Source organism: Lactuca serriola, chromosome 1 (genome assembly GCF_051521515.1).
Source record: "Lactuca serriola cultivar US96UC23 chromosome 1, Lser_US96UC23_V15, whole genome shotgun sequence".
Lineage (NCBI taxonomy): Eukaryota > Viridiplantae > Streptophyta > Magnoliopsida > Asterales > Asteraceae > Lactuca > Lactuca serriola.
In genome coordinates this window covers 59,775,911-59,802,298 of record NC_136408.1, presented here as the reverse complement: position 1 = coordinate 59,802,298, position 26,388 = coordinate 59,775,911, and the positions used below count along the sequence as shown (strand labels likewise).

Genomic DNA, 26,388 nt, shown 5'->3' with positions numbered 1-26,388 from the left:
CCACTTATTTTATATACATCACAGGTAGCAGTGTTAAGATTGCTGAATATTTGAATATGATGTTGAGTGATTGAAGATAAGACCTGCCATAATATTTAGGTCATTAGGTATTTACGCTGTAACATATATTGTGTATCGATTATAACATCCTTAGAGTTTTTACTATTTTGAAACAATCATTTGTACTCAAAAGATTGCAATATAATAAGACTTTTCGCAAATAAAGATGTTATGAGTTTTTAAAGCTTAAAGATTTTCTTTTTCGATTATGGAAAATAAGGGATGTCACATGAACAAACATATGTAATAGTGTTATTGTTCAATAACAATCCATGCAAATATGAGCTATCAATTCTACAACTTTGTTTCTCCATAAAACGATATTCATTATACATGCAATCATATTTATTGAATAATGACTTTCCTTATTCTTACTATGTAATACCATCACCTAAAATTGATGGTCATTTAAGGAACAAGGCGTACAAATGAGATGCTATATACGATGTTTCATTATTAACGTCTATTTAAACAAATCGAGAAACTTAGGGTACTTAAAACTCACTTTGATCTTGGAAACCAAACGACACATTTCGACTCATTACATATCTAAAAGTTCATGTATCTTACTAATATGATATCTAGGATGCATAAATTTCTCGTACCGATAATTGCTTATTAAACCAAATATCCTTGGACATATTACCTATCTTCAGGAAGAGACAAGACTCGATCATTTTTACTTTTTTTTGTTTAAGATCTCTTTTAATAGAACTATGCATTGTAATCTAGAATTTGCTTCCATCCTCTGACATGTCATAAATCTAACATTCACACTCGTTCATAAATTTTAATCACAACAAACTTGCCAAACAAACAACCACACTAATATGCTTATGATTATACCATTAGGGCTAACATGACTATTGTATCCTATCAAGAACACCATGTATGTTGCACTTGACCTTTTTAACACATTTCGATCAATAAATATAAATGCAATTGAATATGAAAAGTTATGTTGTTATAATTATCCAAATGGTTGTGTTGTTTTTAAAATATTTTATAAATCCAAGTTTAAATTTCATCTTTATCTTTATCTATAGCCTAATATATTATCCGTGACAAATAAGGAAATGAATTGAATGCCAACATTTTTACCTAGGCCAATAAAGGGAATTACTTGATGAATATCTATTTGAAAGGAAATATGGTAAATACAAAGGGACTAAAATCGATGAAATTCAACATTTCAGGTACTATTTATGTCGTGACCAAAACTTTTATGAGACATATCTGGGCGGGAAACCCCGACTACTAATATCGATCCCTCAATCTCTCCCCTTCGCACACCGTTCACTCTCTCTTTCTAGGTTTTCTCACTCTAAAACAATGAACGAAAATGGACAGGGGTCGTCTCTTTCGGATTTTGAAGCCGCTCGGAGTAGTCTTCGACAGCGTTGGGAGTTGGCTTCTGTTCTCAATTTCTTCAAGGTAATCTTTAGGATTTTTGATTTCACTACTTTTCAAAGTTCCATTTTTCGTATTTAGTTTGTGTAGAACGATCTACATTTGTTTTGTGCATGATGCTTTTATGAAAGATCAAGGGTAAAACTCAAAATCTCACTCGATAAAACTTGACTGTTTAATAAAAACCTAGAACTTTTTTGTGGTGGGGGGCGTAGGGATATAAATGAACGACGGATGGGATCATTGAAATACATCAAATATAAAAATTCATAGAACTTAGAGGAAACATATGAAATTCAATTAGGGAGAGAGCATTTGAAGGAATGCCAAATTTGCAACGAGTTTGATTGGCAACAGCGTTTGTTTTCAAATTTCATTGCATCGAGTGTGCAATCTGCCAAACTACGTCTTAGAGAGCACACAAAGGGTAGCATACTAGACTACTAGCATATGCATATAACCCTATGTATGTGTATAAATGGATAGGGCTACCGAACTTTTGAATGATTTTGACATATAATGTAGTATTAAAGATGGTTATATGATAATATGAAGCCTGAACTTTGGAATGTTTTGACATGCAACTATGCATATAGTTCGTTTACTTAATTTACTATTAAATGAAACGAAGTTATATCATTTTGTCTACAAAATTTGCATCTTATTTTTGGCAACCATTATATTGAGTTTCAATAGGTAGGCTTTCTGTTAGATCTGTCATTATGTACACATATGGTTGTTCTAATGAATTTTATAGCTTCCATTATATACAAACAAATGCACAATCTTGAATTATCTAACGTGTTTTATATAGGTGTTTGAGCCTGTTATAGAAAGTAATCTGAAGATTTCTGCTGAAGAGATTGAGACATCACTCATTCAACCAAACAAATCTCTTGCTCAGATTCACATATCACTCTTAAAGGTTCTTTCTTTCTTCTCCACTGTTCACTAAATTCTAACTTCACCCTCTTCTTTGGCATTAATATGTCGTTTGTGTGTTTAATGATTATGAAATCTTACAACCATCAGTCTAAGATAATAATTTCACATAGATGCTTTGCATCGGATCATTCTTGTCCTGTTGTAATTAATAAGCTGCAGATATGTACAAAAAGAACACGAAAAAAGACTGCACATATTGTACATAAGAGAACAAATATTTATTCCAATCTTTTTTTACTTACTTTATCTCCTCCCATAATGTTGAACAGGGAATCCCACCTGTAAGTAAAAACCTAAAAGATCCAGATGCTTGGGTTGTAGCACTCTCTAAGAAGCTCAACATGTGGTGGCCATGGGTATGCCACTCAATATTTATACTTTCCAAAACCCTAATTCTTTAACTTTCTTCTTTAAAATAACTTTAAATAATTTGATCTTCAGGTTGCTGAGGGTGATTTTCCATTAACCACAGCCAAAGGGTACTTTTATAGTTTTATTTTCATTCATAAAATTCAACCACCCAATTCATATCAATTTCAACTAAACTCTAAATTCTTTTCTCATGTAGGGCTGAAATGGAAACATACAAAAAACTTGACCCCACAATTCGTCTTGTAATCCTTAAAGCACTCTGTGAGATCAGAGCTGATGTATTATATCCTCAAACCCTTCTTTTTTCCCTTTCTTATTATATGAAAAACTTAGTGTTTAACCATTTTTATTCTTTTGTTTTTCTTCACAGCAACATGATGTGGTGTCATACATTAATGAAGGAGTAAAAATCAAGAATGAGATGTCTACTTTCAGAAAAATAAACATTGGGGATGATGGAAAAGGCACTTCATATTGGTGTGATGGGGATGAAGTTATTGGTTTTAGATTGTATAAAGAAATAAATACTTTTAAAAAAACTGGAACAGAAACAACTGTTGGTTGTATATGGGAAACACTTGCAACTAACCTAGAGGAGTTCCAGAAAGTTGTGGTAAGTTTAATTTTTTATAAATCATTCGTCAAATCAGAATTGTAAAATATTGGCTTTATGGCTTATTAAATTGATGAATTTTAAAATTAATGGTTATTGCAGGATGATTACTCATCAAGTAAATCAAAACTTGAAGTTGCTGTTAGTGTTGTAGTTGAAACTGAAATCATGCCTGTTCTTAATAAACTTGAGAAGGTTTGTTGTCTTTTTTATGATTCTATCTATCTATTTTTTTTTAAATTCACATGATATGATGATAAATAAGGTGTTTTTAATATCAAATTTTGGTCCATTTACAGAAAAAACAAAAAGCATTGCAGAGGAAGAGGCATGAAGAGAGGATTTTGAATAATTTCTGTAGAGTTGGAACAACACGTTCCTGTCGTAGATCTAAACCTGTCAGTTACACTTTTGGTATGGAAACTTTTGCTTATATACCATATTTTGAATCAAGGTTATTCCATGTAAAATGACCATTTTGCCCCTAAAACCACCTATTGTCACACTTTTTGTTTGTCCCTGAAGTGTTAAGTCCATGTAAAACGATCACTTTGCCTCTAAACCACCTTTGGTGTCACTTTTAGTCCCTGTGCTGTTAAGTCCATGTAAAATGACCATTTTGCCCCTGAAATGACATTTGGTCACACTTTTTTTTGTCCCCATGGTGTTAAGTCCATGTAACATGACCACCTTGCCCCTCAAATCACCTTTGGTAACACTTTCCATCCCTTGGGTGTATAGTACTTAAGTTCATGTAAATTGACTATTATCCCTCTAAAACCACCTTTGGTAATGCTTTAAGTCCCTGGCCTGTTAAGTTAATGTAAAATGACTGTTTTGCCCTCATCTTCTTTATCAACATCCTAAGTTGAACTAATAAGATATTAAAGCAAAGAAGATATACCTTGTGTTTTCTTAAACAACTATAATCAGAAACAATACTTTTTGCAGATGAATATGACAAGGTCATTAATGAAGCCATACGACAAACCAAGTAAGTTGCATTTATTACTATTATTCTTATCTTATTCCTTTCATCAATATAATATTACATGTCTCTGTGATCAGGAAGATGAAAACCAAAGAAGAACAAAAGAATCAGAAAAAAGCAACTGCAGTGAAGGAGGAGGATTCACATTCAGAGCAAGATCAGGATGATGATGAGTTCACTGAATCTGACTCTGAGAACAGCAAGCTTGAAAATGGAAATGTTTCTGAAGATAGCAGCCAGGATTCTGGTGAAGAATCACATGAAGAAAACAATGATGATGAAGAAGAAACCAATGATGATGAAAAAGAAGCAAGCGATGATGATGAAGAAGAAGAAATCAATGATGATGAAAAAGAAAAAAGCGATGAAGAAGAAGAAAACAATGATGGTGATGATGAGGAGGAAAAGAATGGGAGTGATAGCAGTGAAGATGAGTTAGTTGAGAAATCTGAAATTGAAAATGGTAATTTTGTTGGGAAAAAAAGAGGTAGGAATGATGATGATGATGATGATGATGATGATGATATGGAAGAGATGAGAAACTTTGGTGCAAAGAAAAGAATGAGGCAAAGACCAAACCGTAATTCCGCCATTGAATCCTCCATTGTTCCTGATTCTGAGGATGAAAGTTGTTCGGGAAATAGTGATAGTTAGAAACGGTATGTACAGTTTCACATGGAGAATTCGGTTTCGTATTGAAAATAAATACGAGTTTTGGAATTTCTTTTTTTGGAGTAGAGGAGGAGGATTGTAGTATTTAAGAGCATCCTATTGAAGAAGAGGTTAGTAGAGAGGTATATTTGATCATTGGATCCATCTTTTTTGTTGTTGATTGATTGATAGGATCATACTTAGGATGGTGGTTTTGTTTTACAAGGATTGTGGTTGTATCTTTTTGAGCCTAATATCATGAAATGGCATAGTTCAAAGTTCAAATGGTGTGTGTACCTTTAAGATGCATTTGATGTGGAGTTGTGTTTTTAAGAGGTGAAAAGAATTGGCTTGTATGGGTTCCATGTTTAGAAAATGAAATATATATTTAAAGTTACAAATGAAATCTTCACTAGACTAACTAGGTTATGGTATTACTTCATTAGTTCATTTTGTATGAGAAAGTCATGTTTTTATAAAAAAAGTATATTATTGAATTGATGAAAATATTGCTAGATGGTTTGTGAAGTACTTTGGATCTTTTTATATGGCATATGGTATAGATGTATAGTAGATTTGATGCAAGGAGGGGATGATGAAATTTACAAACTAACAAAGTGAGGAGAACACAAAGTGATAGAAAGTTGAAGGTATATAGAGGAAGAGAGAGTAAACAAAGTGAGGAGAAGACAAAGGTCTTATTTAGAAGTAATCTGACCTCCTTTTATTCATGACTTTGTGATTTGGATTTTGTTGTTTGAATTTATAATGGTATTTGTTGGCTAACAAAGTGTTTCTAAGATTATAGGGAATGGTAGCATCGTTAGTATGCTGCCACATAATTTATTTTTTTTAAATCAACATAAAAATGGAGAGAATTGTAAGATCCAAGTTGTAAAAAATAGAATGGTAAAATCTAAATGTTGTGTTATTTTTATTTTGGAAAAATAAAAATAAAAAAGCGTAATCATAGCCCTTTCTCTTCTCTTCTCTTTCTCTTTCTCTTTCCTCTTGCTGCTCGGCTAGCGAGTCATCCTTAGCGAGACATGTAGCACGTTTGATGGGAGTGGTGTAGGTGAGCTCCCAGCAAAGGCCACTTCCTCAGTCTAACAAGGAAGTTCTGAGTTCAAGCGTAGACATATACTAACTCAATGGATATTTATTTATTTATTTATTTTTAAATTTAGTCTAAAAAGGTTAAAAGTTATTTACTTAAATAATAGATAGATAGGGCCGCGACTGAGGATTCAAATGCCCAGGAAGAGTCGAAAAAAGACTCTTCGACCTTAACGTGTAAGAATAAACTTACATAAACTATTTTTTTTAACTAAGATAAACTTTATAGCAATAAACATATCAAAATCAAAGTATTTTAATGAGTAATTACATATCATAATAGCTAACCGACACCCCGTGAAACTCTCCTAGCATTCTTGATAACAAATTGACTGATTAACTCTCTGTAGTCTATACTATCTAAGATTTCGTTCTCGATAAATATCATCGCCAAACCGCTAAGTCTTTCTTGGGATATTGTGGAACGTAAGTAAGATTTCAAAAACTTCAATTTCGAGAAACTCCTTTCTGCAGATGCCACCGTTACTGGAATAGTCAACAATATTCTATATACAATGCATGCATTTGGGAAATAATCAAGTTCTTTCAAAAACTTCAAAACATCTATTGGGTTGCTAAATTCATTGGTTTCCAATGTCTCAAATAATTTCAACTCCGTATAAAGTTCTTCGGCATTAATATTTGATCTTTTTTCAAACTTGAGTGTTTTTTCAAGATGATGACAAGACGACTTAAGATATTTATCTTCAATTCTCCTCAAATTATGTGGAAATAAGAAACCAAACACTTTGTCATACTCCTTGAATTGTTCAAATCTTGTCTCAAGAGAAGAAATAGCTTGATCAACAATGTATAAGGAACCGTTTTCCTTGGAATCAAGAGAAGAAACTTCTTCGTTACTTGAACTCTCATCAAACCTTTTTTCCTTGGAATCAAACGCTTTTGTGGAAATATTGGATCAATACCCATTTCAATAGCAATCTTCTTAGCTTCATCAATCGTTTTTGAAAAATCAGTTTCTCTATAATCCTTGAAGTACCCAATTAATTTGTTTATTTCTGTAATAGCATTATCAAGATGCATATCCTTTTCTTGTAACTTTTAACTCACAATATTAACTTGGTTTAATACTTGATACCAGACAACAGTTGATAAAAAAAGAATTCAAAGTCACCAAGTTCCTTTTCTGCCAGTGAAGTTGCTTCACTTGCAATTGCAGCATCATTATCTTTTTCTCCAACTTGAAGTAAAGCTTCCCGTACATCAACAAGTTGCAGTTTAATAACCTTCACACTCTCGACCCGACTTTCCTAACGAGTTTGACACAATGACTTAAGACTCCAAGCTTGAACATTATCTTTCAAAATTTCCCACCTCTTAGTAGAATTTGCAAAGATAGTGTAAATGCGTTAAATGAGTCCAGAAAAGTTCTTTCCTTTAACACACTTGTTAGCCATATCACATAATATTAGATTAAGAGAATGGCAACCACAAGGAGTGTAAAATGCTCTAGGATTTAGATCTAAAAATATCTTTTGCACTCCTTGGTGTTTTCCTTTCATGTTTGCTCCATTATCATAGCATTGACCACGCATATCATCAATTTCAAGACCAAGAGATTTTAACTCCTCAAGTGTAATATCAAATAGTCCTTTTTCGGTGGTATCATCAACATTCAAAAAACCTAAAGAGATTTATAAGTAAAATATGGGTGATCTTTTTGAATGTTGATGATACCACCGAAAAAGGACTATTTGATATTACACTTGAGGAGTTAAAATCTCTTGGTCTTGAAATTGATGATATGCGTGGTCAAGACTATGATAATGGAGCAAACATGAAAGGAAAACACCAAGGAGTGCAAAAGATATTTTTAGATCTAAATCCTAGAGCATTTTACACTCCTTGTGGTTGCCATTCTCTTAATCTAATATTATGTGATATGGCTAACAAATGTGTTAAAGGAAATAACTTTTTTGGACTCATTCAACGTATTTACACTATTTTTGCAAATTCTACTAAGAGGTGGAAAATTTTGAAAGATAATGTTCAAGCTTAGAGTCTTAAGTCATTGTGTCAAACTTGTTGGGAAAGTCGGGTTGAGAGTGTGAATGCTATTATACTGCAACTTGTTGATGTACGGGAAGCTTTACTTCAAGTTGGAGAAAAAGATAATGATGTTGCAATTGCAAGTGAAGCAACTTCACTGGCAGAAAAAGAACTTGGTGAATTTGAATGTTTTTTTATCAACTGTTATCTGGTATCAAGTATTAAACTAAGTTAATATTGTGAGTAAAAAGTTACAAGAAAAGGATATGCATCTTGATAATGCTATTACAGAAATAAACAAATTAATTGGGTACTTCAAGGATTATAGAGAAACTGATTTTTCAAAAACGATTGATGAAGCTAAGAAGATTGCTATTGAAATGGGTATTGATCCAATATTTCCACAAAAGCGTTTGATTCCAAGGAAAAAAGGTTTGATGAGAGTTCAAGTAACGAAGAAGTTTCTTCTCTTGATTCCAAGGAAAACGGTTCCTTATACATTGTTGATCAAGCTATTTCTTCTCTTGAGACAAGATTTGAACAATTCAAGGAGTATGACAAAGTGTTTGGTTTCTTATTTCCACATAATTTGAGGAGAATTGAAGATAAATATCTTAAGTCGTCTTGTCATCATCTTGAAAAAACACTCAAGTTTGAAAAAAGATCAAATATTAATGCCGAAGAACTTTATACGGAGTTGAAATTATTTGAGACATTGGAAACCAATGAATTTAGCAACCCAATAGATGTTTTGAAGTTTTTGAAAGAACTTGATTATTTCCCAAATGCATGCATTGTATATAGAATATTGTTGACTATTCCAGTAACGGTGGCATCTGCAGAAAGGAGTTTCTCGAAATTGAAGTTTTTGAAATCTTACTTACGTTCCACAATATCCCAAGAAAGACTTAGCGGTTTGGCGATGATATTTATCGAGAACGAAATCTTAGATAGTATAGACTACAGAGAGTTAATCAGTCAATTTGTTATCAAGAATGCTAGGAGAGTTTCACGGGGTGTCGGTTAGCTATTATGATATGTAATTACTCATTAAAATACTTTGATTTTGATATGTTTATTGCTATAAAGTTTATCTTAGTTAAAAAAATAGTTTATGTAAGTTTATTCTTACACGTTAAGGTCGAAGAGCCTTTTTTTTTTTTTTTTTTTTTTTTCTGTTTTGTCCTGAAAATTTGAATCCTCAGGACCTGCTTTGTATATATATATATATATATATATATATATATATATATATATATATATATATAAGTTTCTTGTATAATATAAAATCAATTAAAATTTAATTCAATAAAAATAATTTTTATATGTTTTCTTATTTAGTAAATATAAATATAATAAGGTTCAGTTTAAATAAAAAATAATTATTATACATATTTTGTATAGGTTAGGAAAGAAACAAACACAAATTAATCTTCAATCCTTGAAAAATTAAAGTATGTGTTTTGAAATAAAATAAAAAAAACAAGAATTGATATAATGATGAGTTGGATTTTTAAATTTTCTTTTGCAATGGATTTGAAAGAGTCCATATAGATGCTCTAACATACATTGTTGGAAAATTAAAATCAATATAAACCAAACAGTTATCCTATGCATTTAACATTTTTTGTTATATAATTTTTCACTTGCTTTATTAGTTAAAGCAAAATGGATGATTTAAAATTCAAATTGTTTCACATAATATTATTCGTAGGGGATGATTCACTTGAGATTAAAAAAATAGAGATCTTATCCATATATTTCTTATTTGCCGCTCAAACACTCCATCGTATTTATAACAACGATGTTTCCCTAATCATAAATGATTATATATATATATATATATATATATATATATATATATATATATATATATATATATATATATATATATGTTCAGAGATTGAGTAATCATATATGATTATAATGGTTGGCGGCAGAAGAGGTGGTGGTGATATAAATGACGGATGTGATAGTGGTGGGGTCGGCTGGTGGCAGAGATAGTGGTAGTAGTGGTGGGAAGGTGACAGATGTGAAATGAACGGACGATGCTACATAATCATTTATGATTATAAATGATCCGCTGCACTGATACGCCAGAGGTTAAGAACAGCAAATGTGAATCTCAACATCTCTATTTTATTTTGAATGTTAATAGAATGTATTTCACAATTCAAAAGTTTCTGAAAATCAAAAAATTGAATTTATAAAAATAATATAAATATATTATTTAAGTTAATTAATACATTATGTTAATTTCTTTTTTGGGTGGGCAACGTGTATGGAAATGTGTTGGACTCGAGATAATAACTGAGTTGCACAGCTCACCGCCTACCACGATTCCCTTTCCTGAATTACATGGCGACGAACGGTGGAACTGTCAGGGACGCAGCCGCTCGACGGCGGCGAATTGCCGAGAGAGGAGCGGAGCGTTTGGCTCTCATCACTGGTCGTGCCCAGTCCACATCATTATCATCATCTCCGTTGCCTCCTTCTGTAGTCGAGTCGCATCAGTCTTCTACTGCACCATGCCCTCCTTCCATTCCTCGGAATCCTGATCAATTTCCTCTCTTAGGTATGTGTTTCTTTGAGATGTAATTCTTGTTCATTTTTTCTGATGATTAATTTCTTTCAAGGAGTTCTGTTGTGTTCATCTGTGTACCCGTTCGTGCTTTCTGACATTTTTTACGAAGTTTTAATCGAAGAAGCCAATTCGATTGTTTAATTTCCTGTGAGCCCTCGATGTTGTTTGATACGCGTGTACTTACGAACTGTTTCGATAAATTTTTATTGATTTTATCAAATCTATTAGATCTATGTTTGATTGATGCTATACCTAACTGTTGCAATATGTCGATTTCACTTTTACTTCACGATTTCACAGAGCAGCAATTGGTAGGAAGTTAGGTTGAAAGCCATTGTTGACACACTAATCATTATCATTCGATTCACCTGTATCAACCATCTCAACTCTTGATTTCATCGACATAAAACTGTCATCATAGTTCCGAATAACCATAGTCATTACATTTTCGTTGAACAAACAGAATTTGACACCAAGTGACTCATTTTTGCAGATGAACACAACGATTCCCCTTCAATCACAAAGCCTGCAAGTGATGTTGTCAAGAATGATGTCCAAATAACCAAAACATCTGTAGAAGCATCTTCAGCACCCATCAAAACACAATCTTTTCCCAATCCCACCACAGTAACAGAACAACCTCCATCAATCTCAACCTCAAACAACCCACACAAGTCAAAATCACAAACCAATCTTGGTCAAACTCTCACCCCTAATAGACTACGCCCTGCTATTACATCATCACAAAACACCCGAACATACTGTTCAATCATAGCTGCCCTGTTAGTCCTATTATCATATGCAGGCTTCCCTATTCTGGGCAACAACTCTATAAAGTATATCATACTTTCAAGGCCACTTGTTCTACTTCTATTGACCAATATAACCCTTGTGGTTGCACCTGTTCTCTTGGAAAAAGTCAACCGGGAAGGGCACAGGGGGTCTTTGACTGGTGAGGTGGGTGGTTTTGGTGATCAGTTAGGTATGGCTTTGGAGTGGGGTATGTTGATGAAAAGTGGTTTAAGTGCTTTGTTCATTGATTGTAGTGTTTACTCAGTGGTTGTTGTTTGTGGTATGTCCTTTCTGAAGAAATTTGGGTGGTAGAATACATTGTTTATGAATCTTGATGTGTTTTAGTCAGATTTATTATTGTTTTCTTCTTTTGAAATAGAGAAATGTGATTTCATTGTATCAAGTTGCATTTTAATAGCAAAGTACTTCATGTTAAAAGTCGCTATATTCGGTTGAAATGTGTATGTACATTGGTATTATTGGTAGAAGTTAAATTGCTTTTATGTTGCTATTTCTCCTAAATGTTGTTGTTTGATCTTGTGTTTGAAAGAGTTGTATACAATTCGTTTGGGTTCATGAACATACACAATCCTTAAGAAATCTAATTCCTTTGATTATCAAATACCTTTTTTTGTTAACCCCATTTTTCTAGCAATAACTTTTACCCATTACATCAATGAGATTTTAATTAGAGTGACGTATTATCATGAGTTAACATGTTTTTATGCAATGCCGCATCAACAGTATTAGTATATCACACGTATAAAATGAAATTACATAAAAACATGTTAACTTGTGTTTCATAATTCAAATCTCTTTCACCATAGTGGATATTTTCTTTTTGGGATAATGACTTAAAAGGGTAATATACTTTTCGATTTGTATATATTTTGTCACTGCGTTTTTTTTCCCGTCCATATTTGCCCCTTCAATTTGTTTAACTGTACAAATTCACTCCTTATGATCAACTATTCCAAATAAGCCGGAAAAAATGATTTAAGAGGGTAATATATTTCTCACTTTGTAGACATTTCGTTCTTAATATTTTTTTTGCACATTTAGTCCTTAATATTTTTTGTTGCAAAATAAGTCATTGTTGTTAGAGATGAGAGTGGGTCCAAACCCGGACCGGTAGACCCGGACCCAGAAAACCCGATAACTGTTTAACGAGATTTTGTAGAACCGAAAACCGGACCAATATATAAGAAACGGTTCTGGTTCGGTTCTAGGTAAGGTATCGGTTAAAGTGGGTCTAGAACCGGAAAACCCGAGGAAACAAATTTTTTTTGGTAGTTACTTAATGGTTGAACTTTGAAAATTTTCAACTTTGATATCCTAACTTTGGGGGACTGTAAGCCATTGAATATTAAACCAAAAATGATAATTTTATAGTCTAAAATCATGTACAAAATCTAAACTACACTTTGCAAAAAACCTCATGATAATTCGACTTAAAACGAATTAGATATGCATGTTTTAAAACTTCACGAAATAAAAAATAAAACTGATAAACAGAAAATTTGCAGCTTTGATACCCGACTTTGGGAGACTATAAATCAATGAATATGAAACCCAAAATAACAAAATTAAAGTCTAAAATCATATACAAACTCTATACTACATTTTGGAAAAACCACATGTTATTACAACTTCAAACAAATTAGATGTTTTAAAACTATCACAAAAAATAAAAAAAGCTGAAAAACATAAAATTTTCAGTTTTGATATCCCGACTTTAAGAGACTGTAAGTCAATGAATATAAACCCAAAAACAACAAAATTATAGTAAAAAATCATATACAAACTATAAACTACACTATGGAAAAAACCTCATGCCAGTTTGACTTCAAACGAATGAGATATCATGTTTTAAACTTTTCATAGAAATCGGTTCCGGTCCCTAAAAAACGGTTCCTGTTCTTAAACCTGGTTTACCCAGAATCAAAGGACCCGAAACCCGGATTACCAGAAACCCAAATATAGTCATTCTTTAAACTCGGGACCCATATCGATTTTACATATTCTGGTTCTAATGGTTCCGGTTCTGGTCCAATTTTTGGGTTCTAAATATCATCCATACTTGTTTTTGTACACATTCAATACTTATGACCGGTTTCTTTAGGTTTTCTTACGACATCCTACGTAGGACAATCATTAATGAGGTGTTCAGGGCTGTCGATGCTTATGGCTACCGCGACCTTGGCTGCTTGGTTGCTTAGGTCTTGTGTTCTGAATATCGTAACTTTTTCAACGATCTTGGATTTTAATGATTTTTATATCCACACATTTGTATTTGAGTCTACTACAATTTTCGTTTACGTGTTAAAAAGTAATATATTTTTATTATGATTTTATAAAAAAAGTGCATACATACATTTATAAAGAACACATGTATATAAAGATCAAAAGTAAAAATATATTACTTTTTAACGGGAGTAATCTAAACAAAAGTTGTAGTAGACTCAAAGACGAACACATAGATATAAAAATTGTTATAATCTGAGATCATATAAAGAAATTACAACGTTAAGAACACAAGACCTAAGTAAACAAGCAGCCGAGGACACGGTAAGCATCAACAACCTCAAACACATCATTAATGATTATCCCACGTACGATACTATGAGAAAAACTTAAAAAAACTAGTCATAAATACTTAATGTTTACAAAAACAACAAAGACTTATTTTGCAACAAAAAAATATTAAACACTAAAATATCGAAAAAAATATTAATGACTAAATGTGTATATAGTGAGAAATATATTATCTTATTATATCATTTTTTCGGGCTTACCTGGAGTAACTGGTCATAAAGACTGAATATAGATGTTGACAAAAAAAAATTCAATGATCAAATGTATACAAATTGACAAGTATATTACCTTTTAAAGTCATTATCCTTTTCTTTTTTCTTTTTTTATTTTTATTTTTATTTTTTATTTTTTTTATTTTTTATTTTATAAATTACAATGCTCTAATAAAAGAGAGTATAAAAGTACAAAGCTGTAACTAGACAAAGAAAATACAATACTATAATAATGAAAAATTAGAAACTAGATTGCTATTTCTTGCATTTTACCTTCTACATGATTAGGGAAATTTGTTTTAATAAAAAAAAAGAATCAAACTAAATTCCTTCCACAGGTTGTTATGCAATCAACAAAGCGTCATGTGTTGGATAAAATACATGTCTATAGTCTCAAAATGAACAACAATTTGTAACCTTATTACAAAATACCAACTTCTTAACAAAATTCAAAACCCAAAAACCTGCAACTCAACCCCTTATGATTACTTTAAAATTCTTTTCGTAAACATCAAATAACAAATTATGAATTAGCAACCAATTCATCATGATGAACAACTTCAACATCTTCACTCCCTTCTTCAATCTGCTCAATTTTGGGACACCAACCATACGCCTCCCTTCTTGCATCCCTACGAGCAACCCTCTGTTGAATTCTCATCTCTTTAAACTCCTCTGCAAGATTGGTTTCCTCTTCTTGTGGAAAGAAAACAACCTCCATGTTTCCAAGCTCTTGATACATGTTCTCAATCTTGGCTTTCCATAAGAGCCCCATTTCAGTGTCCATCTTCTTGTAAGGTGTCTTTAGTAGATACTCATCAATTCCACCTGCTTTGTCTATACAACGAAGAGCATGTGTTGTTACTTTTACTCGAATGTGTCTATCAAGAATGTAACTGAACAGCCTCTTTTCTTGTACATTGGGCTTCCAGTTCCTTCGAGTCCTGTTACAACAATGTTCTCAAATCTGTTTATTTTTGACTTAATTGGTTAAGCACTTAATCTGGATTTGCGTCTTGAGATTCAAACATAATCAACATTTTAAACCATTTTAAACACCTAATGAGTGATTCGACATAATCCAAGGTGAATAGCAACTTCAAACAGAGAATAATAAAAAGTTCTCAATTGATTTCTCTAAACTATGCGAGATTGAGGAACTAATAAGGGACAAAGACAGTGTGTACTAACTTGTTTCCACCTTTCTCGCTGACTTGGTTGCCGAATTGAATATGACGGCCGGCGAAAATTCCACGCTGGGCTCTCCCCATCACCACCTTGCTGTCCGGCAAACATTTCTTCAGTGATTCTTTGACTCCGGGATCCAAATTCTTCTCGCCTCCTATCTTCTTCATTATCTTCTTCACCATCTCATTCGACCTGAATGCCATTCGATTTTACTTCTGCGTCCGTGTTGATGAAAGATCCTATTTAGGTCACTGTGTTTGGATCAAGAATACGGTTTGCTTGGAACGTTTGGGGGTTTAGGGTTTTTTGAACTAGCGAAATTTCACTATCTACGTGACCAAGTAAATTACATAATTCGTCCCTAGCTATAATAAGCTAATACACATTTGCACTTTGGTTTCTTAAATTTCAATTTCTATAGATAGTATTATGACAATTACATTAATACCTTAAAAACCATTATTTATACATCCTCGTTTCGATTTAACCCCAGATTTATTTTTTGTTCTTCATTTGCCATTATATTTTAGAAAACGTTTCATTTTTAAATCCTTGACCGGTCATCAACAGGTAATGATGACGTGTCAGTTTTTGCATTTTTTTGTTTGCATTTGGCCCCATTTTCCGTATAAGTTTGCGTTTAACCCCAATATTTTTTGTTCCCCATTTGCCATTATTTTTTAGACAAAATTTCGTTTTAGCCATTGGTCAGTCACGAATAGATATTTTAAAACGTAAGAGTTGAAACTACGACTTCTCATTGAGGGTGAGGTGTGTTACCTAGTAAGCCAATAACTTTTTTTTTTTTTTTTTTTTTTTTTTGTGTTATTAGTGTTTGTTGTATTTAATCTACACATGTATTTTAAAATGAAGGAAAAATATCTAGTGTAAGTCTTGAGTCTGTAACATCTAATAAACAATATGACATGTTAATCTTTAAGCTAATCAAAATTGTTAATTCATTCGTAATTCAACAAAAACAATTGGTTATGTTTACCGACATATTTGTTAAGAAACCATATATTTCTAAAGAGTAAAAAATGTGCCTTCTCTTTAAGGGACGAGACGTGTTACATGTTTACATTAAATTCAATACAACAAACATTGATAATACAAAAAAAGAACCATTAACTTACCATCTAACACGCCTCGTCCCTTAAAGAGAAAACACATTTTTTACTCTTTAGAAATATATGGTTTCTTAACAAATATGTCGGTAAACATAACCAATTGTTTTTAGATGAATTACGAATGAATTAACAATTTTGATTAGCTTAAAGATTAGCATGTCATATTGTTTATTAGATGTTACAGACTCAAGACTTACACTAGATATTTTTCCTTCATTTTAAAATACATGTGTAGATTAAATACAACAAACACTGATAATACAAAAAAAAAGTTATTGGCTTACTAGGTAACACGCCTCACCATCAATGAGAAGTCGTAGTTTCAACTCTTACGTTTTAAAACATTTATTCGTGACTGACCAATGGCTAAAACGAAATTTTGTCTAAAAAATAATGACAAATGGGGAACAAAAAATATTGGGGTTAAACGCAAACTTATACGTAAATGTTGGGGCCTATTGCAAACAAAAAAAATGCAATAACTGACATGTCATCATTACCTATTGATGACCGGTTAAGGGTCCGAAAATAAAATGTTTTCTAAAATATAATGACAAATGAAGAACAAAAAATAAATTTGGGGTTAAATAGGATGTATAAATAATGGTTTTTAAGATATTAACTCTTACATAAATGGTCCTTATGGTTCGGTGAAATAGACACATATAGTTCAACTTTAAGAAATGGATAAACTCGGTCTTTGTGTTTAGTCGATATTGCGGAAATGTTCCTTCCAACACACAAAGTCAAACAATGCCGTCAAATTTATTTATTTATTTATTTTATTTTATTATTATTATTATTATTATTTTTTTTCATATTTTGTATATTTTTATTACTTTTCTAAACCACGTTATTAAAATATAACGAGTCACTCTCACCCTTTAAATTCTGCTTCCTTCACATCTTTTGTAGGGAGGAAGTCACCATCTCCGACCACTTTCTCATGCTTCAATTTTTAAGCCCAACTCTATAATTAAACAAAATAAACATTGAAGCCAAAAAATAAACCTAAAATAAAATCCAATGAAATCAAAGATCCACCGTTCCATAGGACAACTGGGATGTAATAATATGAAAAACACCCAGACAAAACTTGAAATACGATTTACCGAATTTATATTAAATAAAACAAAATTAAAGCACTCAATTTTGAAGCATTTTCAGAATCAAAACCTTTGATTCAAGCTACTAAAATGAATCAACTCAAAAAGATAAGGATACAAATCCAAAACAACATGCACATACATACTCGCAATCTATGTCTCTATACATCAATATCTTTTGTGATGTTTCTTTCCCTCTCGATCAACCTTTGTCTCACTTATGGTTCTGTTGGAGAAAAAATGGGACTTTGACCGAGGAAAAAACTATGTTAAATAAGACAATGAAATATAATATCTCGAATCTGGTCCTTTTTGTAAACTAATTTAGAGAAAAGTCGCCGTCAGCCGTCATGACTGTGCATCCGAGTTGGTGTTGCAAATATTTGGGTAAGAAATGGTCGTTGACAATGATGGGTAAGATGATGTTTTCGGCGCTGGTGGATAAAAGGAAATCGTAATTGGTGGTAGGTAAGAGTCGTTTTTAGATGATAGTCAAAGGTCCAACCATTTAGGGCTCTTCATTTAGCTGAAAAAAGAAAGAAAGGAATAAAAGTTTAAGAGGAGGCGTAGGGATGAAGGGTAAAGTTAGGGCGGGTCCCTAGAGTTTAGAAAAATAATCACGAAATACAAAAAAAAAAAAATGAAAAAGTAAAAAAAAGAAAGGGTAAAAATGTCATTTTATAGAAAATTAACAACACTATTTTAATTTCATGTGTCGGAAGGACCATTTATGTAATATCAAAAAACCATAAGGGCCGTGTTTGCCTATTTTCTTGAAGTTAGACTATATGTGCCTATTTCGCCAACCACATGGACCATTTATATATTTTTGTTTAGTATTATTATTACCGGTATTCAATAAATTGCTACATTAGAAGGTTTTAGGCAATTAGATAACCAAGTTTTTTGTTTTTGATTAAACATCCTTTAAACTTATAAGAACAAAACCTGTAACACTCGTTTCCCTGTGTAGGTTAGCAGAGAGCTTGGAAGAATCAAATGAAAGATTTGTGGGAAAGATGAGTGCCACCACGTGGAGCATGGATGGCCACGATATGGCATGAAAGATATAAACGCATGTTTTGGATGCCCGCCACAGCGTGGCAATGGGTAGCCACGGCGTGACAGCTGGTGTAGCCAAAACCCATGAAGTTTTAGGGTTTCTGCCATATTTAAGCCCTTAAATTTTAGGTTTAGGGCATCCTCTTCATCCTCCACCTCCCCAGATTGAAACCCTAGCCTCCATGCATGCTTGAGAGTCCATTTCCTTGATTTTGAGCCTTGTTATTGGGTTTTGGTAGAGCTTTGGAAGAGGGAAGTGACGGGTTTTGAGCAAAACAACAATCCTATGGTGCACATGCATAACCCTAAAGCTTTGGGTCTAGGTTTCTCTATTGTACATGCAAAGTTTATCCAAAGCTTACGAACCCTAGATCTAGCATACAAAATCTGAAAATAATAACTAAAATAAGTTTAGATGATTACCTTTCACAAGTAGCAAGAAGCTTCAACTTCAAGAGCTTAGTATCATAATTGTAATACTTCTAATGGCTTACAAACACCAAGGCAAGAAGATGATCTTTGAAAAGAGAGAATGGAGGCACAAAATCAGCTCTGGAACTCTTTGGAATACGTGGTAGCCGATTTTGGGTGCCCTAGGGTCCTTTATATAGGTGTGCTGCTAGGGTTTCAGTCAAAACCCTAATTGGATGACTTAGGCCTTAAGCAGTCTAATGGAACATTTTGGAATGAGGCTTGGACAATTTCAAGGTGGGTTTCCACCATAATTTTGTCAACTCCCTTAATCCACAAGATCCATAGCCCAAATCCAATTATCTTATAATTGGCAATACCAGTCCCCTTTATTTAATTAATCTCTTTTAGCCACAAAATTAATTCTTAATTAATTTTTGACCAATATTAATTAAACAATATGATTTCTCTTTCAATATATTATTCTTAAAATATATTAATAAACCATAATATCCTCTCTCTCCATTAATCATCCAGTCCAGTTGCTTTGGTGAAGGCAACCCAAAAGGACCATGCTACAATCGGGTCAAGTACATACCAAATATAGTTATGGACTTAGACACTAATCCAACAGTCTCCCACTTGGATAAGTCTAATAAATATAAATGCAAGTACGACTTCAAAGTAACAGAGTGTCCAAATCTGACTTCGCATGAGGAAGTTATGAGATTCAGAAATTTCAGCACAGAAACCGAAACAAAATTCGGTCGATTGTTAGGAAAAAACAATAAAAACAAGAGTCGAAGATCTCGTCCATACCTATCCGTCGATATAAAGACAGCCGAGAACAAAATATTGTATGAGAAAGTTTTGATTTTTACACAGACTTTAACAGTCTAAGCCCATGAAAATATAACTTTAAAAATAAAGTCAAAATTAGCTAACGAAGTCTAAACGAAAGTTGTAGATCTCGTTGATAGCTATGCATGGATATAAAACGCGTCGAAAACGGATCTCGTATAGAGAAGTTATATATTTTTTAAGAAATTAGAAAACCTCTCGTGCAACCGCGCGCACAGACTAGATGCGTGGCGCGCCTGACACTCCCACCCGAAGCACGACATGTGCCACCACCTGTTACTCGCCACATCATCACATCTGACAGATGCACGGCCTGCACCCCTTCCCATCCTATAAATACATTCATTTCAGCTTATATTTCTACACACCATTCCTCCGACTCTCTCTAGAATACTTTCTAGTTTTTATCCCTTTACTCCCTAGTTTCCGACTACTTTAGCGAGGCCCTGTGGCATCGAAGAGATGGAGATTAGTGATGGATTTAACTTTCATTATCAGATTGTCATAGGAACTGTAAGCTATAGTATTATAGGTTAATATCTATTAGATGCATTACCCATTACATTGGAGGGATATCTGTCAATCTTCTGAGTAATTGTCCAGGTAAGTTATTTCACTATATCATGTGTTACAGTATGTATCCGTGTATGTTAGGACATAGAATAGAACTGATAGTATAGCCTCTATGAGCTTGTATCAGAAGAACTTAATGTGTAGCCTCTATGTTTGGTTATATATGCCGGGCGGGGCCCACCATGTAGTTTGGGCGGGGCCTGTTATGTATGTTGGGCAGGGCCCATTAGGTAGTTAGGGTGGGGCCCATTATGTAGTATGGGTGGGGCTCATTTGTATACATGTATATGTATTGTGGTATATGGTATCTTGGGGAACTCATAATAAATGTTTTCAGGTACTCATGTGAAATGCAAGATTCGACTGTACACACACGCATTCACTACATGTTTCCACACAATGTAATCACACTGTGATATACATTTAAATAAATAAAAATGAAAAATTTTGGTTGAAAATCGAGACGTTACAAGTTGGTATCAGATCCCTAGTTTAAGCGAACTAGATGAACACTCGTGTGATTCTAGAATCAAACTAAGGATCTGGTTTTAACAAATCTTTACCATAATAAGAATAATACAAAAAGGAAAGAATGCGATGTGTGCAGTCAGATAAAGCTTAGAAAGGAAAATGATTCTCAAAATATCCATGTTGTTATGTTTACTGATATGTGTGAAATGTTAGAAATGCATGCTAGTATGTAGGCTAGGGATCTTTTCAGGAACTGCTGCTTAGGATTGCCTGATAATTAAGATGCCTTAGAACATAGAGATTTGTTTGTTAATTGCTGCTTAGAGCCTATATTAATATGCATTATTTATTTGATAATAATGTTAGGTTGCATGCTCCTAGAATTAAACAATTTAGATTGCTTGATTTGGCGCTATAACACAACTCTTGTCTAAGTCTAACCCTCAAAGTGTCATATATTTCAGTTGACAGACTGTTTGATTTTAGAGGCATGTAATCGTATTCATTTGATAATTAGTTAATATTAGTAAAAGTTCTTTTTCGGCTAAATAAATGGAGAAGTGGAAATGAATCCTAGAAGAATAGTCTAGGAAGTTTAATACACGCTTGATGGGGGCATATAATCATAAGATAGGGTGTCAGTAGAGACGCAAGTCCCGAGTGAAGTTTAGGAAAGAAATAATTAGGTACTTGGAACACCATGTGTGTGAAAAGGTCTAAAAAATAGCAGAGTGTAGTGACTTGGAAACCTTGGGGCAATTCTTGGATCTAGTAAGGGTAGGTGAGGAAGGTAGTATGAGCTTGTACTACCGGAAACACATGATCCATATAGGAATCAAGAAAAGCCATAAAGTTGCTAAGGAATTGGAGAGGGTTCAAAATATCCCTTTAGAGTTAGTTCGAATGGTATTAACCTATTTCCATTATGCCTCAACATGGTAATGATCATGAGATAACGAACTCCATTACCCTTGACTTCTAGGTTTTTATCCATTCCTCTTAAGGCTTCATCTGCCACATTCTCGGGTTTCAAGGCTTCTAGCTGAGCCTCTTTGATTTGTGTGGATAGGTGTGAATGGATAGTCATATTTAGAGACTTTACTCGGCGGCCCGAGTACTCTTTTCGACTAAGGGAATCTGCTACTACATTGGCTTTGTTGGGATGATAACGAATCTCGCATTCGTAATCATTGAGTAGTTTCACCCACGTCACTGTCTCATGTTGAGTTCTTTCTGATCGAATATGTGCTGGAGGCTTTTGTGGTCTGTAAAGACTGTATATTTCGTACCATAAAGGTAATGCCTCTAGATTTTTAGAGCAAAAACCACTGCTCCCAGTTCAAGGTCGTGTGTGGTATAGTTGAGCTCGTGGTTCTTAAGTTGTCTCGAGGCATAGGATATGACTTTTCCTCGCTGCATAAGAACACAGCCTAGCCCATTCTTAGACGCATCGCAGTGAACTACAAAATCTTCAGTCCCTTCTGGGAGGGACAAGATCGGGGAGCTGCATAGGGATCGCATTAATGTCTGGAAAGTAGTTTCTTGTTTCTCCTCTCAACTGAAGGTTACATCCTTCTGGGTCACGGTGGTGAGTGGTTTTGCGATCTTGGAGAAGTTTTGGATGGACCTTTTGTAATAGCCAGCAAGACCTAGAAATTGACGAATCTATATTGGGGTTCGTGGGGTCGCCCAATTTTCGATAGCTTTGATCTTGGAGGGATCAACATGTATCCCTTTTTCGCTGACTACGTGACCTAGGAAATCCACCTTCCAAATCCAGGATTCACATTTCGAGAACTTTGCATACAACTTCTCTGCTCTTAATGTTTCCAAGACTTGACGTAAGTGTTGGCTATGTTCCTCCTTACTTCGGAAATAGACTAGTATATCATCGATGAAAACTATAACGAACTTGTCTAAGTAAGGTCAACACACACGGTTCATCAGGTCCATGAACACTGCAGGCACATTTGTTAGACCGAAGGGCATTAGTACGAATTTATATTGACTATAGCGAGTTCTAAAAGTAGTCTTTGGAATATCATCCTGCTGGACTCGTAGCTGATGGTATCCTGATCTCAGGTCAATCTTGGAGAAGAAACTTGCTCCTTGAAGTTGGTTAAAGAGGTCTTCGATTCGAGGTAAAGGGTATCGGTTTTTGACAGTGAGTTTGTTTAATTCCCGGTAGTCTATACACATACGGAACGATCCATCAATCTTCTTCTTCACGAACAAGACTGGTGCTCCCCAAGGCGAGAAGCTTTGTCTTATGAATCCTTTGCTTAGAAGTTCGTTTAATTGGCTGGATAGTTCCTGCATCTCTGACGGTGCTAAACGGTATGGGGATTTATCTACGGGGGTAGCTCCGGGAATCAAGTCGATTTGGAATTCGACTTGGCGTTCAGGAGGAACTCCTGGGAGATCTTCGGGGAATACATCGGGGAAATCATAAACCTCGAGGATATCCTTGATGTTTTTCACTTCTTGTGTCTTATCTACCACGTGAGCTAATAGGGCACAATAATCTTTGCGAAGATACTTCTGGGCCTTGACGCAAGAAATGATTTGAAGGTTCGTACCGGGTTTGTCGCCATAGATAACGAGGGATTTCATAGTTGGCAGATTAAGACGAATGGCTTTTTCATAACATAGGATATCAACACGGTGAAGACTTAACCAATCCATGCCGATGATAACGTCGAAGATTTTTATTGAGACCATCATAAGGTCAATTTGGAAAGAATAGTTGTTTAGAGTAAGGGTACATCCTTTGTATATATTGTTAGTGATCTCGGTCTTTCTGTTTTCCATTTCTATGGTGAATGTGTCTTTTAGTGATTGGGGATTTTTTTAGTAGGTGTTTGAATCTATGGCTCACGAAGCTTTTCTCTGCACCACTATAAAAAAGAATGCATGCGTAAGAATTTATGAGAAGAAACGTACCGGTAACCGCAGTAGGATCTGCTATCGCTTCTTCGTGACCAATTGCCAATGCTCTTCCCACACCACCAACATTCCTTGTCTTTCGGTAGTCTCTCTTAAAGTGCCCGATTTCACCACACCCATAACAAGCCTGTCTTACTCCTACGCCGATGACTTGAGAGATGGGTTGTGCTGGCGCCTTACAGAAACGGGTGGTGTCCCCCTTTTTGTTGCAGTTTTGGTCCCTTTATGACTTGTTCCACGGAGTTTGAGGAACTCCGTGAATTTTGGTTCATGTTTAAAGCTTAGATATAGTGATTTGGTGGAGTAAAGAGTGTATGTAAGAACTCTCCTTACTCCATGCATGAAGAAAGTGGATTTTTGGACATTTCTTAACTTAGGGTTTTAGATCATGGAAGTTTGTGGCATTATTATGGATAAAGTTGGAGGCTTGGATTATGGATTAAGTCGAGAAAGATGCATTCTTGCACTCTTTGAGACTTAAAGTTTAGATCTTGCTTGTTTGGGACATCCTAATGGATAAAGTTGGAAATTTTATCCATTATTAAGCTATTAAGTACCATATCTGAGAAGTTAGGAGCTTGTACTTCAGGATTAAGAGCTTGATGGAGTAAGCTGTTGTGGACGATCTTCACAATGTGATAAGGTACTGGCCATGATGGGATGGAATGCAAGTTCTACGTCTGTTTTGTCCTTTATTGACCATGCCACGATCAAGGAGATTGGCCTGAGCATGGTGGTCATTGTTGACTTTGGCCATTGACGTTTTGACCAGTTTGACTTTTAGTCAAACTTTGGTAGAATTGAGTTGTAACATCCCAAAATCACAACCAAAATTTTCATTTTTAAATTAAGTAAAAACATTGTTTCTAGGACAAACCAACTCAAGAAACCATAAGTATCAAAATACATACATCCCAAAAAATCAGAGTATCACAAAAATGCGAAATCATGAAACTACCGACGAGAGTGTACAGTCAAGCCTTCACCTTCCCACAATCATCTAAAGTACCTGAAACACATTTAAATCCACAACTGTAAGTGCGAAGCTTATTAAATTTCCAAAAATATCACATACAACACAACATAACTATGGGTTATCAGCAACCTTGAGACTATCAACAATCCTATGGGCTCACAATAACTTTATGGGTTATCAGCAACCCTATGGACTATCAGTAGTCTTGGATTTATCAGCAACTCCATAAACACACATAACATCAATCAACAAATAAGACTCAACTAGTCTAGCATGCACCCTACTATGACATAGGTAATATAGTGAGAAGAATCACATTGTAAACAATAGGCTAACACAATAACTCTCGGATAGAAGATACCAGTACTACGAGACAGCTAAACATAGTATACGAGTACCCTAAAACCCTAAAGTTAACCAAAGTCAACAATGGTGAAAAAGTCAATGGTCAAAGTCAGCCTCAGCTGATCCCTACATCGTACATACCTATTGGCTACACCATGAAAACATTGAGACAAATCAGTCGTAAAGACTATCTATCGCCACGTTGTGGTGATCAACCCGTCCCGTGGTGGACAATGCTCAAACATTAAGCTCTTAATCCTTTAAGCCACTTATTGGTACTTTCTAGAGGGCTTTCTTACTCCCAATACTCCATAAAATCGCTGCTTTATATGCATGTCCAATGCATGTCTTAAGATCAAATTAGGTCAAAATGGTGAAAATAAGATTAAAATATCATGCATGAAACTCATAAATTAATAACTCTCTAGATCTAGGACAAGAGGCCACAAAGGAACCTCAAGGACTCATAAAGTTGCTACTTTATGAAATCACAACACTCAAACCATCTCAAATATGGTGGAAATAAAAACCTAGATCTAGCATGCCTGAACATAAAAGATAGGAGCTTGAGGACTTATAAGGGTCCAAAAGCTACACAAGATGATGAGGGAGAGGTTTGACTGCTGGAACAATGCTCAAGAACACCTTCTTGTTCTTCTTAAAGATCATAAAACACCACAAAGCTTCAAAATGACATAAATGGAGGCTAGGGTTTCTTTAAGGGTGAAAGGGAGGTGATGGAGGTTGTGGGTGTGCAAACTGTTGGTGATTTGTTATCATCAATGTTATTTAAGTGTAATAGGATTACTTTGTTGACTAAAAATGATCTTGATAAATATTAAACAAGTAAGGAAGGTGTGGAGTACACACTTGTTTAAGTTTGATCAAGTATCAAAGTATATTGTCATTTAGGGGCGAAGCCCCTGAATGAACGGGGGTCCGGGGGCAGTGCCCCTGGGAGCGGGGTC

General features: G+C 34.3%; 5 protein-coding genes across 5 annotated transcripts; 3 read left to right on the top strand and 2 right to left on the bottom strand.

Annotated features, from left to right (window-relative positions):
* Positions 1-1,324: 1,324 nt before the first annotated feature.
* On the top strand, positions 1,325-5,327 carry LOC145089405 (DDT domain-containing protein DDR4). Its single transcript, XM_079027848.1, has 10 exons — positions 1,325-1,494; positions 2,285-2,395; positions 2,685-2,771; positions 2,857-2,894; positions 2,984-3,065; positions 3,158-3,400; positions 3,503-3,595; positions 3,700-3,814; positions 4,352-4,394; positions 4,469-5,327. The coding sequence occupies exons 1-10, from the start codon at positions 1,393-1,395 to the stop codon at positions 5,043-5,045; spliced, it is 1,491 nt and encodes a 496-aa protein (XP_078883974.1). The 5' UTR covers positions 1,325-1,392; the 3' UTR covers positions 5,046-5,327.
* A 1,114-nt stretch (positions 5,328-6,441) lies between these two features.
* On the bottom strand, positions 6,442-7,383 carry LOC145055759 (uncharacterized). The gene is made up of 3 exons (XM_079004155.1): positions 7,294-7,383; positions 7,020-7,217; positions 6,442-6,918 (listed from the first exon to the last, which is right to left on the bottom strand). The coding sequence occupies exons 1-3, from the start codon at positions 7,381-7,383 to the stop codon at positions 6,442-6,444; spliced, it is 765 nt and encodes a 254-aa protein (XP_078860281.1).
* Positions 7,384-8,230: 847 nt separating this feature from the next.
* On the top strand, positions 8,231-9,195 carry LOC145055751 (uncharacterized). Its single transcript, XM_079004145.1, has 3 exons — positions 8,231-8,344; positions 8,420-8,617; positions 8,719-9,195. Exons 1-3 carry the CDS (start codon positions 8,231-8,233, stop codon positions 9,193-9,195), a joined length of 789 nt encoding a protein of 262 aa, XP_078860271.1.
* Positions 9,196-10,447: 1,252 nt separating this feature from the next.
* Positions 10,448-12,066, top strand: LOC145089401 (uncharacterized). The gene is made up of 2 exons (XM_079027846.1): positions 10,448-10,743; positions 11,246-12,066. Exons 1-2 carry the CDS (start codon positions 10,527-10,529, stop codon positions 11,854-11,856), a joined length of 828 nt encoding a protein of 275 aa, XP_078883972.1. The 5' UTR covers positions 10,448-10,526; the 3' UTR covers positions 11,857-12,066.
* A 2,598-nt stretch (positions 12,067-14,664) lies between these two features.
* On the bottom strand, positions 14,665-15,879 carry LOC145089397 (Ribosomal L28 family). The gene is made up of 2 exons (XM_079027842.1): positions 15,543-15,879; positions 14,665-15,295 (listed from the first exon to the last, which is right to left on the bottom strand). The coding sequence occupies exons 1-2, from the start codon at positions 15,740-15,742 to the stop codon at positions 14,875-14,877; spliced, it is 621 nt and encodes a 206-aa protein (XP_078883968.1). The 5' UTR covers positions 15,743-15,879; the 3' UTR covers positions 14,665-14,874.
* Between the last annotated feature and the right edge of the window lie 10,509 nt (positions 15,880-26,388).